Source organism: Malaya genurostris, chromosome 2 (assembly GCF_030247185.1).
Source record: "Malaya genurostris strain Urasoe2022 chromosome 2, Malgen_1.1, whole genome shotgun sequence".
NCBI lineage: Eukaryota > Metazoa > Arthropoda > Insecta > Diptera > Culicidae > Malaya > Malaya genurostris.
This window is the reverse complement of record NC_080571.1, coordinates 75,492,644-75,508,462: the sequence shown is the minus strand read 5'-3', so window position 1 is coordinate 75,508,462 and position 15,819 is coordinate 75,492,644. Positions and strand designations below refer to the sequence as shown.

The 15,819-nt window shown below is 43.6% G+C and overlaps 1 protein-coding gene across 2 annotated transcripts; it reads left to right on the top strand.

Moving 5' to 3' along the window:
* Nucleotides 1-269: 269 nt before the first annotated feature.
* Nucleotides 270-13,507, top strand: LOC131429117 (mucin-2). 2 transcript variants are annotated; one of them, XM_058593165.1, is made up of 4 exons: nucleotides 270-718; nucleotides 788-2,879; nucleotides 10,185-11,666; nucleotides 11,752-13,507. In XM_058593165.1, the coding sequence occupies exons 1-4, from the start codon at nucleotides 593-595 to the stop codon at nucleotides 12,435-12,437; spliced, it is 4,386 nt and encodes a 1,461-aa protein (XP_058449148.1). In that variant the 5' UTR covers nucleotides 270-592; the 3' UTR covers nucleotides 12,438-13,507. The 2 variants fall into 2 exon arrangements, with proteins under 2 accessions (XP_058449148.1, XP_058449146.1); XM_058593163.1 differs by having other exon boundaries at nucleotides 11,749-13,507.
* Nucleotides 13,508-15,819: the final 2,312 nt, after the last annotated feature.

Here is a 15,819-nt window from a genome sequence, read left to right as displayed (position 1 = left end):
AGTAAAGACTTTTAAAAGTAGTGGATTTTATTTTTCTTTATGAATCGATTCATCATCATAAATTTTGCGCATTATGAGTGACATGAAAATAGTATAATTTCAAAAGGCCATTGCGATCGATCGTATCATGTGCACAACCCTGCAATTTTTTACATCACTGCATTACTTTTTCGTCGATTGCTGTGCATCGTTTCTTGTTTACTTCGTTTACTTCACATCACAGTTGCTTAGTTCGGCTCTGGCCAATGCTACCTGTCGCAAGCGTATACGTGCGTTTTGTTCGATGAGGGGAAGGAGAAACAAATAAACAATAATAAGAGTTAATTAAACACATTTCGTTCAGTTTTTGTGGTATTTTTAGCAAAAAAAATGCCAAATTCCACATCCAATTGTGCCTGTTAATGCATTGAAAGTGTTTCCGCTAGTTAGATTACTCAATACGTGCATAAATTGAGGAAAAAATTTCTAGCCGCATTATGACATCAACAAAGAATGGATTTTACTTCTACATTCTGCAGTGATAATGGCCGCGATAATGATTAAACCATTGGATTGTCTTTTTTGAGAAATCTAATCCAATATCCTTTTATCAATGATGCGGTTAAAGCAAGGCATCAAGACGTCAGCTATCTTGGAGCAGGGAACGAAACGCCGTCGGCGATCCGATGTCAAACAGGAAGAATGTCCCAAGAAGAAGAAGCTGGATCTTTGGAAGAAGGTTTGTTTATCGGTTTCAATGGTTTAACGATCATAGATTGATACTGAGTGTATATTTTTTTTCGTTCAGATAATCGCGATACTCAAGAAGGTGGAGTCTAAGCGGACCATTGAGGATGAGAGATTACTAGTCATTCATAAGAGTTTGGTAAAACAAATTCAGGAACGCAGGAAACGTCGCGTTGAATATAAAGAGCGAATGCTAGAAACGGAAGATGCACCGGAGGTAATTCAAGCCAAGGCATTGAAGTTGGCACAGGCTATAGCAAAGTCCCAGCATTTAGTGGTTTATACAGGAGCCGGAATCAGCACTTCGGCCAAGATACCGGATTACCGTGGAAGCCAAGGGATTTGGACATTGCTGGCCCAGGGAAAGGATATCGGCGAGTATGATTTATCATTGGCTGATCCCACCTACACTCATATGGCGCTTTTTGAACTGCACCGAAGAGGAATGTTGAAACATGTTGTATCGCAGAACTGTGATGGATTACATTTGCGATCTGGACTACCGAGATTTTGCTTATCGGAAGTACATGGAAATATGTACGTCGAGGTGTGCAAAAACTGCAAGCCAAATGTAGAATATTGGCGATTGTTTGATACTACCCAGTTGACGAATCGGTATCAGCACAAAACGAACAGACGTTGTAGGAAATGTGGAAAGCCACTGGTTGACACGATTGTCCATTTTGGCGAGCGAGGACAACTGAAGTGGCCGCTCAATTGGGGTGGAGCAACTTCACACACGGAAAAGACTGATGCCATACTTTGTTTAGGGTCTAGCTTGAAAGTTCTCCGAAAGTATACCTGGTTGTGGGCTACGGATAGGCCGATGAAAAAACGTCCCAAAATTTTCATCATCAATCTTCAATGGACCCCAAAGGATAAGGTTTCATCGATTAAGATCAATGGAAAATGTGACGAAGTTATGAAACTGGTCATGAAGCACTTGAGTATTGATGTTTCCGATTACAATCGTCTCCAGGACCCGATATTTGCTCACGCCACCTTGCTACTGCCGGAAGAACAACACACGGCTTCTCAACCTATGCTGAAAAAAGCTAACAAAGAGGAAACTACTGATGGAGGCTGTACTTCGGCAGTAGGTAGCTTAAAAACGGAAATTAAAAGTGAGGATTTGGATATCAAAAAAGAGACAGCACATCAGCAGATTCCATTTCTTCTCGGTCAACAATCCTTTTTAACTCCTCAGCAATTATACATAAACAATCTTCTGATGCAGCAACAGATCAACTATAATTTACTTTTGAATGCCGCCCAGTTACAGGTTAAAAACGAAACCCAATCGGGTGTCGTGTCTTCCTCCACTGTCAAACTGCCACCGCACTCCGCTGTTCCCCCGCTTGTACCGTGTTCATCAAACGGACTGCGACCGGCCAGTCCTCCTGCTGCGAGATTTATTATTCCTAACCTAACCAATCAGCAATCACCTTCTTCGGTGAATGTGATTAAAATCGATACCACCTCCAGCTTGTTTGGCAATTTGCGACACATGTTAAACACCTTTGATGAAAAGTCATGCAACGGCAGCTCAAACCAATCACCGGAAGCTAAAAAATCACCCTTAAACAAAATCCACATCGTTATGCAACCCGTCTTACCGGCTGCTGCCGACGTTCCTAAACTAGTTCCACTGAAATGTTTGGCCAGTAACAACTCAAAGCAGTCGGTACTGCAACCGCGAAATATTTCAAGCACAGTTGAAAAACCTGTCGCCGACAAACCAGTGCTAACGAGAGATTCTATGAAAGTTTCGGAAAATTTACCGGAATGCATTCTACAAGATGAACCTCCAAATGAAAGCCAATCATCCCACACAGAAGAACGAGCTGTTAACAGCTTAGCTAAACCTGTGATCGAACTGAACAGTGGACGATCTGCAAATTCTGATGGTACCAACAGTTCATCGGAATCAAATCCCAGTTTGACCGAAGAAGACGGTATGAACGCAAGTGCTGAGTCTAAATTATCTACGAAAATAGGTCCAACATTATGTCAAAACCCAGACTCTCGAGTGGCTAGTGCCGTAGATTCAAAACCTAACGAAATGCAGAAGCAAGAACAACAGAATGTGAAGGTTGCTAATTCTACCAGCCGTGACGAAAGTAAAGATGGCACTGGATTACTAACTAATAAAGGTAAGTTTTGTATTTTTATTGTTCGGACTATAATTCAATTTAACTAGTAATTGAATGGGCAAAGTACTTTCCACAAGATATGTTGTTGAGATACAGTCTAGCTGTGCTCAGTTCGCATATAAGTCGCTTCGTATTCATGTGTTGTGAATGAATTACTGCTCTATATGATATTCGGAGTATTTCTATAATGGAGTGTTACAACGTTGCATCGTAAATTGTTTTATTATTTAAAATAGAGCTTGAGCTTGAGCAACCACCCCTGGTTGCTACTCCGTTACTGATCGGAATTGTGTCTGTTGATTGTAAATAAATAAATAAATGGTACAGGGAGTTTTTAGATGATCCGACCTTGGACTGGTAAATCATCCTTCAATGTACATCTTCTGGTAATCCCAGAAATCATTGATCAGTACCGGCGCCGGCCAGGCCCGAACGTAGATCGTCTAAGGAATGGGATGGGATGTTAGTCCAACATTTGTTGTTACTAGAGGCGCAGTAGTATGCACTCCACAAGTGTCACGGGAGAAGGATATTTGTTAGTAAAAATTTCAGTATTTGTATTATTCGCGCGCGACTCAGTATGTTCCGGTTTCAAGATGCTCAGATGCACCACTAAACTCACTAACTTCCCGAGTGAACGTTTCAACAATATCCTATATTGAAGTCCCGGGAAGTTTTGATTCACAGCTCTTATTCGAGGAAACTGAAAAAAAATTTGCAATACTATCGCGTAAAGAATAAAAACTTCCCTATTTTTTATAAATGAAACTACTTGATACAAAATAAACGAGCGAATAGGATTCAGACAAAAAAGTTGATTCATTGCATTGATATATTCTAAACAGTTGTTATAAAATCATTATTTATTATTCTTTATTATTTCCGCTTTATTATTTTAATTACTTATTAAAATTATTAATTGGTCATATTGGTTGATCTGGGCAGCCGGCTACCAAAAAAATATTAATTTATTGTTTGAAATATTAATATCAAGTGTTTTTTTTTACTATGTATTCAATATACGCAATGGTTGATTTTTATCATTCAATGGTTGATTTTTATCATTCAATTTATAATCCTGAAAGACAATCAATAACATGGAAGAAGAAATCATTCCTAATAAAACTTTTCTCCGAAGCTAGACGGAAATTGATAGGTTGAATAAAGAGATAATTTAGTAAAAAAGAGTAATCGGAAGAGAAATATTGAAAATATCTGATAACTGAAAGGAAAAAGAAACTCCTGCAATTGTCACCTTTTACGACATGGAAGCAGGAACCCAGTGGATCTATTCTTGGTTCATTTTTTCCGCCGGATTCCACACGGCATCTAGGCTGGTACTGTCCGGAGAGAGCTAATAGGTACTATCAATCTCCTAGTGGACCCCAGCCCCTTGTTTTATTATTTAAAATAGAGATGGGCAAAACAGTTCATTTTAAAGAACCGTTCAGTGATGCAGAGTTCTATTAAAAGAACCAGTTCTCGAGAGCCGTTCGTTCGTTCTTTTCATAGTTGTTGTTAGTTCTTGTTGAATGACTAACCGAGATCCCAATTCGAGCTCAGGTTCTCATTAGTAGTTAGGCCCTAGTGTTTTCTACCGCTCTCGGAAACAATTGAGCCAGCAAAAAGACCATGACATTGGACTGAGGAACTACCGTTCTGAAAAAAAGAACTATTGGTCATTCATTCTAGTTCTTTTGAACCGTTCGCGAGCGAATTGCCCATCTCTAATTTGAAGGTTGTTTAGGGGTTAGCCTAATACTATTAGTAGGGCACATAACCCTTTTTACCTTCTTTTATAAATATAAAAAATAGGTATAGAATTCGCTCAAACTTTAGAAAAATTTTCCGAGGCCCGGAGGGCTGAATGTAATATACCAATCGATTCAGCTCGACGAACTGAGCAAATGTCCGCGTGTGTGTGTGTGTGTGTGTATGTGTGTGTGTCTGTATGTGTGTTGTCAACTAAGAGGTCGAGATCTCAGAGATGACTGAACCGATTTTGATCAAACTAGTCGCAAATGAAAAGTCTCACTGTCACCCGGAACGCTTCTGAATGGTTTTGAGATAGGATGTTTACTTTTGGAGTTATACGAAGTTTTATGTCAAAAAAAAATTTTTCGTACAGTATCTGTCACATTTGACCTTGAAAACAGAATATATTTTCAGACTTAGATTCCGCATGGTAATACCTATTAAACAAGCTATAGATTGTTAAAATCCGTTCATTTTTAACGGAGATATCGAAATTTTTGTGTAAGCGATTTTTTCCCCTATTCCAGCAGTAGAAGTTTTTGAACGCTGTCTGACAAAGAAATGCTTGGGAGCAACATAAAACACGATTTTTATACTATTACATACATTTGTTTCTAAGTACCCAAAAGACTGTGTACAGCATGACATTTTTCCTCGGACCGATTTTAGCACGGTTCGTTTTTGGCAACATAATCGTTCGAATATGCCATATGTAAACCAGATGATGGCAGAATTATCGAGTTGAAAGCAATTCCATAATTATATTGATTTAAACTACTTACAGTAATAAATGCTGGAAGTACATACACTATTCGAATCAGTTCGTCGAGATCAGCAAATGCGTGTGTGACAAATAATTTCACTCAATTTTTTCGGAGATGGTTCAACCGTTTTCTACAAACTCAGATTCATATGAAAAGTCGTATACTCCCAAACAAGGTTACTGAATTATGTTTGGTTCCGGAACTACAGGATGATATGTGAAACGAAATTAAAACTGTGTAATTAATTTTTCTCGTAGATGGCTGAACCGATCTAAGATTCAAATGAAATCTAAGAATCATCTATGATTCAAATGAAAAGTTTTAAGATTCTATAAAACATCTTGTTTTTCAGTCCGGCTCTGGAAGTACCTTAAATTACCCTAAACTCTAAAGTGGAAATTACCTCGAGTGAGTTAATAAAATCTCAAATTGCCACTTAAAACGACGGACATTAGAATAATGTTATGAAAACTGAAACACCGAAGAATATGTCACATGCACATTGATAAAAAAAGGTATCATCTCACTACTAGGTGGATAAAACACGTTTTTTGTTAACGTTTCGTCTTGGACCCATCAGTGCATAACTGTTCATGTTGAACTGTTATGTCACCTAGTAGTTCAACATGAACCGCTAAGCTGTGGAGTGCTTTCAGGAAATAAGTAATGCTATTCCTTAGAAGAAGTTGTTGCTTGTCAAACAAACGTTAAAGGAAAAGACAATTGTATAGCATCGGTATATATTCCTCCAAAACCACAAGTTGGACAACGACTGCTTAATGAAATGATTTAAGCCCTTCCTGTTCCACGATTGATTCTGGCAGATTTCATTTCGCACGGAATGATGTGGGGTTCCGTTTACAATGATAACGAATCATCTTTAATATATAAATTTTTCGACAATTTCAAAATACTTACCTTACCTAACAGCCTGGGGTGTCTTTTGCTGTATCAAGCATACGTCTCCACATAACTCGGTCCATGGCTGCTCGTCGCCAGCCACTCAAGGCACGGATGCTTCTGAGATCATCCTCCACTTGATCGATCCACCTTGCTCGCTGCACTCCTCTTCTTCTTGTACCAGTCGGATTAGATTAAAGAACCATTTTCACTGGGCTGTCGTCCGACATCCTTATGACATGCCCAGCCCACCGTAGACGTCCGACTTTAGCTGTCCCTACGATAGGTGGTTCTCTTAGCAGCTGTTGCAATTCGTGATTCATACGCCGTCTACACGTTCCGTCTTCCATCTGCACTCCGCCATAGATGGTCCTCAGTACCTTTCTTTCGAAAACACTGAGGGCGCGTTGGTCCTCTGCCAGCATAGTCCAGGTCTCGTGGCCACAGAGAAGAACCGGTCTAATGAGCGTTTTTTAGATGGTCAATTTCGTGCGGTGGCGTACTTTTCTCGATCGGAGGGTTTTTCTGAGTCCAAAGTACGCACGATTCCCTGCCAAAATACGTCTATGAATTTCTCTGCTGGTGTCATTATCGGCGGTCACCAGTGAGCCCAAATACACGAACTCGTCAACCACCTCGATATCGTCACCGTCTATCAATATTCGTGGTGGGAAACGTAGTGTTTCTTCTCTAGAGCCTCTTCCTCTCAAGTATTTGGTTTTCGACGCCAGTCCGATACGCCGGATACGGTTTTATGGCCAGTCCGATACGCCTAGCTTCAGTTTTCAGTCCGATGTAGGTTTCCGTCATCTTCTCAAGGTTACGTGTCACAATATCAATATCATCAGCGAAGCCAAAAAGTTGTATGGACTTTCGGAAGATCGTGCAACTCGTGTCGATTCTCGTTCTTCGAATCACACCTCCCAAGGCAATATTGAATAAGATACAAGAAAATCCATCACCGCGCCAAGCTGCTTTCGAGATTCGAAGGGACTCGAGAGCGTCCCAGATACTCGGACGTAGCACATCACTCTATCCATCGTTGCTTTGACCAATCGCGTCAGTTTATCCGGGAAACCGTATTCGTGCATTATCTGCCATAGCTGTTCTCGATCGATTGTGTCGTATGCCGCTTTGAAGTCAATGAATAGATGATGCGTGGGTACGTTGTATTCACGACACTTCTGGAGTACTTGTCTTATCGCGAATATGTGATCCGTAGTGGCGCGGGCTCCAGTAAACCCCGCTTGGTACGGCCCTACGAACTCCTTAGCTATTGGTGATAGACGACGGCAAAGGATTTGGGAGAGTGCCTTGTAGACGGCGTTGAGCAATGTGATTGCGCGGTAATTGCAACAGTCTAGCTTATCACCCTTTTTGTAGACGGGACATACCACCCCATCCATCCATTCTTGCGGTAGAATCTCCTCCTCCCAAATCCTAGAAATCATCCAGTGCAGCGCTCTAGCCAGTGCCTCTCCTCCATGTTTGAGCAGCTCGCCTGGCAACTGGTCATTGCCCGCGGCTTTGTTGTTCCTCAGCTTGCCGATCTCCTCACTTATCTCCGACAGATCAGGGGCTGGGAAGCTGTCGTCGGCTGAGCGTGCACCCAGATTGATTCCTGTGCCGTTCTCTGTATCTTGTGCTTCGCCATTCAGATGCTCGTCATAGTACTGCTTCCACCCATCGATCACCTCACGTTCGTTCGTGAGAAGGTTACCACTGGTATCTCTGCACATTTCGGCTTGTGGCGTGTAGCCTCTACGTGAGCGGTTCACCTTCTCATAGAATTTCCGTGTATCATTTGCGCGGTACAGCTGTTCCATCGCTTCGCGATCTTGGTCTTCCTGGTGGCGCTTTTTCCTCCGGAAAACCGTTCCTCGTTCGCTCTAGTGCTGTGTTGCAGCATCCTCGCCCTTGCTGCATTCTTCTCTTCGACCAACTGCTGACAATCGCCGTCGAACCAGTCATTTCCTCGATTCGATAACCTCGTACCTAGAACGGTTGCAGCAGTGCTACTCACGGCGAACCTTATGTTCCTCCAGCCGTCTTCAAGAGTCGCCGCGCCAAGCTGCTCTTCCGTTGGTAGCACTAGCTCCAGTTGTTGCGCGTATTCCTCTGCAGTGCGAATGCTACGTAGCTGCTCGAGATTGAGTCCCGGCGTTCCTGTGCGACGAGTATTGTGCACCGTCGATAGTTTTGAGCGCATACAAACCGCGACAAGGTAGTGGTCAGAATCAATGTTGGCACTGCGGTAAGTGCGGACATTGATGACGTCGGAGAAGAATCGCTCGTCGATGAGAACGTGGTCGATTTGATTTTCCGTATGTTGATCGGGTGATCTCCAGGTGGCTTTGTGGATATCTTTGCGGGGGAAGAAGGTGCTTCGAACTACCATTCCTCGGGAGGCTGCAAAGTTTACGCATCGTTGACCGTTGTCGTTTGTTACCGCGTGCAGGCTCTCCAGCCCGATCACGGGCCTGTACATTGCCTCCCGGCCTACCTGAGCATTCATGTCGCCGATGACGAGTTTTACATCCCGCCGTGGACAGCTGTCGTAGGTTAGTTCCAGCTGCGCGTAGAATGCTTCCTTCTCGTCATCGGGTCTCGTCTCATGTTGGCAGTGCACGTTGATGATGCTGTAATTGAAGAATCGGCCCTTGATCTTCAATACGCACATTCTATCATTGATTGGCTGCCACCCTATCACGCGCTGGTAGAAGGTAGCCGCTCGATGCCCACTTTTCCACACCTTCTGTCCCGTCCAACAAAGTTCCTGCAGTGGTAAGTCATCGAAGCCGCGGATTTGAAGCTCATCATGCAGCATTCGGTCGTATCCTGGAAAGCCAAGCGATTTGCAGTTCCATGTGCCAAGCTTCCAATCGTAGTCCTTATTTCGTCGCGTAGGTCTTTGCCGATTATTCCGAGTCGTGTTTGTATCCTGATTATTCGTGACAAGTGTTTTCCGGGCGGCTTGTTAGGCCTGCACCAACCTCCTGTCTCGCCGGAGGGCCATCGTGTCAGCACTGTTTAGAGTCCCACACTGACACAAGGACGGTAATCAGCCGCTCCTAACGTGGAGAACAGACGCTGTTTCGAGCCGCCCCAACATGGGGAACAGACGCTCGGGTAGGCTCGCTCTCTGTAAAGAGATGGCAAGCCCCCCCCCCCCCCTTCCCTGTCAGCATACGACCAAGGTCCCACCGGGGTTGGTTACCCGATCTTTCCTATGGTTACTCGTACCCCAGCCGGTACCGCGGGGAGGTAGGGATAGGAGTTACTGGACAAGAGGCTAAGAACCACGCGGATTTGAAGCTCATCATGCAGCATTCGGTCGTATCCTGGAAAGCCAAGCGATTTGCAGTTCCATGTGCCAAGCTTCCAATCGTAGTCCTTATTTCGTCGCGTAGGTCTTTGCCGATTATTCCGAGTCGTGTTTGTATCCTGATTATTCGTGACAAGTGTTTTCCGGGCGGCTTGTTAGGCCTGCACCAACCTCCTGTCTCGCCGGAGGGCCATCGTGTCAGCACTGTTTAGAGTCCCACACTGACACAAGGACGGTAATCAGCCGCTCCTAACGTGGAGAACAGACGCTGTTTCGAGCCGCCCCAACATGGGGAACAGACGCTCGGGTAGGCTCGCTCTCTGTAAAGAGATGGCAAGCCCTCCCCCCCCCCCCCCCCCTTCCCTGTCAGCATACGACCAAGGTCCCACCGGGGTTGGTTACCCGATCTTTCCTATGGTTACTCGTACCCCAGCCGGTACCGCGGGGAGGTAGGGATAGGAGTTACTGGACAAGAGGCTAAGAACCACATTTGGGCCTGAATTGCGCATTGTCCAGTCGTTTACCAACCATTGAATAATGTTACTCTCCTAATTTTTGCAGAATCAACCAACGAAACAACATCAACCTCACCACCAGCCGCGAACGTTCAGCCTCCGAATACGGTGAAAGTTATCCTCAGCCACAGTTCGGTGTTTCATTTGTACGAAAGTGCTCCCAAAAGCGTAGACGGTTGCCCTCCGGCGTTAACTTTAATCAGTCCGTTCAAATTCCAACTACCGATAAAGATACAACATCCAAGTGTAACGCCATCGACAACCGCAACGCAACCACTGACAGTTGGAAGCGCTCCTACGAAGGTTCTTGGCAACAACAACGGCAAGAATGTTGTATCACCAACGCTTAGTCCAACTGATCGTAAGTTGCTTGCTGCAAGCAGAATAATTCTGGGAGGTCAGCAACCCATTCAACCGCGATTGCTGATGCCTAATACAGCCAGACTGAATAACTTTCGGCTCCCAACAACAACAACAACAACAACAACAGCTTCAACGACACCAGTTTCGCCGTTGCGACCAGCCTTCAGCAAAGTAAATTTAGAAACACCTGGTACGACTGAATTAGATAGTATTCATTCCGGAGCTGTTAATGTTGCAAAGACAACCTCCAGCGCATTACCAGTTCCTAATGGTATTCATTTGCGGGCTCCACTAGTTTCCAATGGTTCGACACCACCACATCTGCTGATCAATGGAATGCCCGCAATTATTTCGACTAATTTAGCCTCTAATGCACCAAAAGCAATCCCAGTGAATCCTGCCCAAAGATTTCCGATAGCGTACGTCCTTAACAAAGGGCTACCGAATCAGGGTGGCAGTATTGTCCTGTTAACTTCCCCACCCCGGCCAATTAGTCCGACCAAGGTTGTGTCCCCTAATGTTCCTTCAATGGTACCGGTATTCAAAACACCACCCAAGCTAGCGCAGATAGTTCCCATTCCGGCATGTGAGAAGTCCACGGTTGAAACATCCAAACCTCCCGACGACGAACAGACTCTAGCAGCAGATTCAACGAAATGCTCAGATCCAAGTACGAACTTAAGTGCAGAACGGTTGACGGATATCTCACCGACTCGCTCGATAGAAGAATCATTTGAAAAACAGTGCGAAACGCCACCTATCCCTCCCAGTCCTGAGTTAACCTCAGAAGATCAAAGTTCACCTTTGCCCACTCGAACGCGCAGTTTCCGCATTCGGAAGAAAACCGATTTCCTCAATATCAAGCACCCGGAGAAGAAACGACCACGAAAGGATACTACGCCGACAACTCCGAAGCCAAAAGAGGAAAGCTGCAAAGTTGGCGAAGAAACAACTCCGTCAAAGCCGTCGGAATCACCCATTTCAGCGGCGGTTTCACCTTCACTTCAAGCATATGTAGTATCGCCTAGTACGGCTCAGGTGCTAAAAATGCCACCTGGTACGCCTGTGACATCGACCGGCAACATGCCGGTCCGGAGTTTCTTGACATTCACACCCCCCGGCAGCTACATTCAACAGTTTATCACACCCGTACAAGCAGGTGGAGGTAGGTTCCCTATGGCAGTCTTCAACGAAAGACGGTTTGTTTAATTATGTTTTTTTTTTTTTGTTCTAATTTGCATCCACAGCAGAATCCGCTCAAGACAAAGTGAAACGCATCCTCAGCTACTGTAAGGTGCTACAAGCGCCCTGCGCTGCCACACTGCCCCAGTGGTACGACGTTAACTACGCGTATTCTGGTCTCCATAGTATTATTCATCCACCACCGCCGAACGCCAACATGTGGGAAGGGGGCGGTTCTCCGATCAAGCGTGAACTGCAGATCGAGTGTAAATTTTGCTTCGAAAACTACCGACAGATTGGCTGTCAGTTTTACGTGCCGCAGCCAGCGGAATTTGTTGTAACATCGAAACGCCACGGTAAGCTGATAGTTTGCGAATGCTGTGACTTCTCCGATGAAGAATCGGCGGAGCCTGAAGTGCCTGGCAGCGATGACACCGAAGCGAAACCACCGATCCCACTAGAGCCGGCTGTAGAGACGGAAAGCATTCCGGTTGCTTCAACCTCCAAAAATGAAATTAAAAGCGAACCCGAATCCGATAGCGCAGATGAGAAACCGTTGTTGGAACTAAAACCGGTGGTGACAACCGTTTTGTCTGAGGAAAAGGAATCGCTTCCTAAAATCGAACAAGATAAACTAGTGTCGGCTTGCAAGGAAAATGCCACCATCGGGATAGTTAAAAAGTCCCGCACGAAACCCGGTTGGTACGGTAAAGGTTACGGTAAGTTGAGAAAGAAGAAAAAACGCTTGGGGTAAGATTGCGGCTAACTGCGGGAAAGTGTTCTGCAAGTGGTAATCATGTTTTGCATTTTGTGTGAGTTCGTTTTTTACAGTGTCATGTTTTCGTTCCTTACTTACTTTTCCGTGTGAGATGCTTTTTAGCTCGTATAGAAAGTAAAACCTTCTGCGCAACAATCAGTTCGAAGTACAGGACGCGTATACTTAGTTAGTGCTTCGTTTATGTTAGGATCGTTCTAAATATTTAGATGGGTGTAGGTTTTGTGTCCAGTTCTTTTTTCATTTGGACACTGGCTTCTTAAGGCAATGAGAAAAATGTTTTCAGCTTTTTGACTTTTCGCCTTTCGATAGAAATAGCAGAAGTAAAGTTTGAGTTAGATTAGGTTAGAGATTTTTCGTCGGATGATTTAAAACATTATCGACCATATTTTCAACAGTTTCGGCATCTAACAGTCAATGGTTATCAAACCAAGCTTTAAAGCTAATTTATCGGAATTATAATTTTTCGAGAGACCGCGAATCACTCGTTCTAGCTTATGTTGCCTCCAAACATAATCAATACTCAACTAATATCTTTGTGTTAGAAAGAATGAATCATTAGATGGATTCGATCTTTTCGTTTATTTCACTCTTATAGCAGTGAAGAAAATTATACATTTACTATTGAGTCCTTTGGGGGTTTCATTTTTTTTAGAGACGAGTCAGTTAAGGCTTTCAAATAGTTTGATAACCTCACTTACTTTGCATTAATGTCATGTTGTGTGTAACATTCTATTTTGATCTCGGATTTTTAAACGATTGACAACGTGTATTTATTTGACTTTCCTTTCATTTCCATTGAACGATTGGCGATGAAATCAAGAAAACAAAATACTAGGTTTAAATCATTTTTCTAAGCTAAGTCATAAGATGAATCGAATCGATAAAATTCTAATAGTGTTACTGCATTGAAAAAGCTTTGTGTTTAAGTCATTCTGCTCTAGCAGAACTTGAAAGTTTTGTACATTTGACTACATACTGTTGAAGTACTAAGTGCTAAGTTTGAAGTCGCATTTTCTAGAAGTAATATTAGCAGTAAGAAATAAAAGCGTAACGTAAAAGTTTGTACAGAGTTTTTTTAATCCGAAATTTGTTCAAAATGCCACAGCGCAATTTTCTACTCCGAAGCATAGCCAAACAAGATCTCCCTGTATGTCGCCACAAGCCCAACAAGCTACAACCGAAAAACACCAGCTATGATTAATCAAGTGAAAAATACGACTCGTAATAACCGGAAACGACCTAGGTGTCGGCGACGAATAAAGTACAAACTCGCAGCTTCGTTGTTGTAGCACTGCAGGAACTTTGTTGGATGAAACAGAAGATGTGGAAAAGTGGGCGTCGAGCAACTACCTTTTGTTCGATTTATGGCAAAAGTCCGTTTCTTCAATTATAGTATTAACGAGCACTGTCCACAAGAAACCGCAGTGCGAATATAGATTCGGACCACTTGGTTGCTGTATGCATGCACTCAAAACTTTCGATGGTGGCTACCCAACGTCGAAACCGAACGTCGCGGTTTAACATCGCGCGGCTCCGGGATGCTGGAGTAGCCAAAGATTACGCGCAGCAGTTGGCATTGGCACTACCAACGGAAGAGCAGCTAGGTGCAGTTACTCTTGAAGATGGCTGGAGAGACATACATTCTGTCATAGGTAGTACTGCATCAGCAACGCCAGGTACGGCGGCTCCGAACGTAAGGAACAACTGGTTCGACGACGAATGTGAACAGTTAGTGGCCGAGAAGAATGCAGCTTGGGCGAGTAAGCTGCAACACCGGACGAGAGCAAACGAGGAGCGATACAGACAGGCGCGGAACAGACTAAACTCGGTATCCCGTATAAAAAAGCGCCAACAGGAAGACCGAGATCGCGAAGCGATGGAACAGCTGTTCCGTGCTAATGACACAAGGAAGTTCTACGAGAAGCCGAACCGTTCGCGTAGAGGCCATGTGCCACAGGCCGATATGTGCAAGGACACCAACGGGGATCTTCTCACGAAAGACTGTGAGGTGATCGAGAGGTGGCGGCAGTATTTCGACGAGCACCTCAATGGCGATGTGGCGGAATACGAAAGTGGCGGCGCGATAACGAACTTGGGAACGCGTGCGGAGGACGATAGACTGCCGGTCCCAGACCTCCAAGAAGTCGAGGAGGTGGTAAGCCGGTTGAAAAATAATAAGGCCGCTTTCGTTGACCAACTACCAAGCGAGCTACTAAAACACGGTGGTAATGCACTAGTGAAAGCACTGCACTGGGTCGTTACCAAGATCTGGGAGGACGAGATTGTACCGGAGGATTGGATGGAAGGAATCTTGTGTCCCATCTACAAAAAGGCGATAAGCTGGATTGCTGCAATTACCGCGCGATAACTCTCACCGCGACTTTCACCGATTGCAAACGAATTCGTGGGACAATATCGGACAGGATTTATGGGCGAACGCGCTACCACGGACCAAGTGTTCGCCATCCGCCAGGTGTTGCAAAAGTGCCGCGAATACAATGTGCCCACATATCACTTATTCATCGATTTCAAATCAGCCTACGACACAATCAAATATATTATATATCAATATGGATCACTTTAACGAATTCAATACAAATCGAAAAGGACATCACAGTAACACCATCTCGTGACGCTCAAGGCTATTAGTTCAGTCAAATTTAATAGTTTACGTTTATCGTGCACCCAGAAGTGAAATGTCACAACTAATTGAGCATGATGCCCAAATAGAGGTGTGAACATTTTCATGTGTTTTTTCTGATGAAAGTAAATATTGCCTAAAAATAATGTAGAATTACGTTCTCTAAGACCTATCGTCTTAATCACCAATGAAAATGAAAATTTTCGGAGGATGTTTCACTTTTTTCAATTTCATTTGTAATAAATGTTCATAGTGGCAGCACTGTGTATTTAAAATCAGCATCAAGCCGTTCTTCTTTCTAGTGAATTAATGTGTAAGCAAAAAAGATTTGTTAACTGTAAACTTACTATGATTTCGACCTGTTTGTCTCACGGATAAACAGTAAATTAAAGACATCGAGCTGTACCAGTAGTGCCAACTGCATTACAAACAATAATATACCGTAGTATTACATATCTGCAGTTCAATGAAATGCTCTAAACAAACTGGACTGGAATCGGGAATCATTATCACAGTAAACCTGAATACAAATGGATTATATTTTCAAATCAAGAAATTGCAATACTTAATTCGGAAATGTTGGTAAAATTCTGGAGTAAGCATTAAGATTAATTCGTTTAGTTCTGCGTTTACATTTCACACTCATTTATATAAATAGGGATTTTTTATATAACAATGTGTTCTCTTCCGAGTTAGTATCAGATTGCTATTCTAAAC

Excerpts from the sequence above, each read along its gene's own strand:
- LOC131429117 (XM_058593163.1), top strand. The coding sequence starts at position 593 with ATGATGCGGTTAAAGCAAGGCATCAAGACGTCAGCTATCTTGGAGCAG. Across the intron at positions 2,880-10,184 it reads TGGATTACTAACTAATAAAG|AATCAACCAACGAAACAACA; the intron begins GTAAGTTTTGTA and ends TAATTTTTGCAG. Across the intron at positions 11,667-11,748 it reads ACCCGTACAAGCAGGTGGAG|CAGAATCCGCTCAAGACAAA; the intron begins GTAGGTTCCCTA and ends TTGCATCCACAG.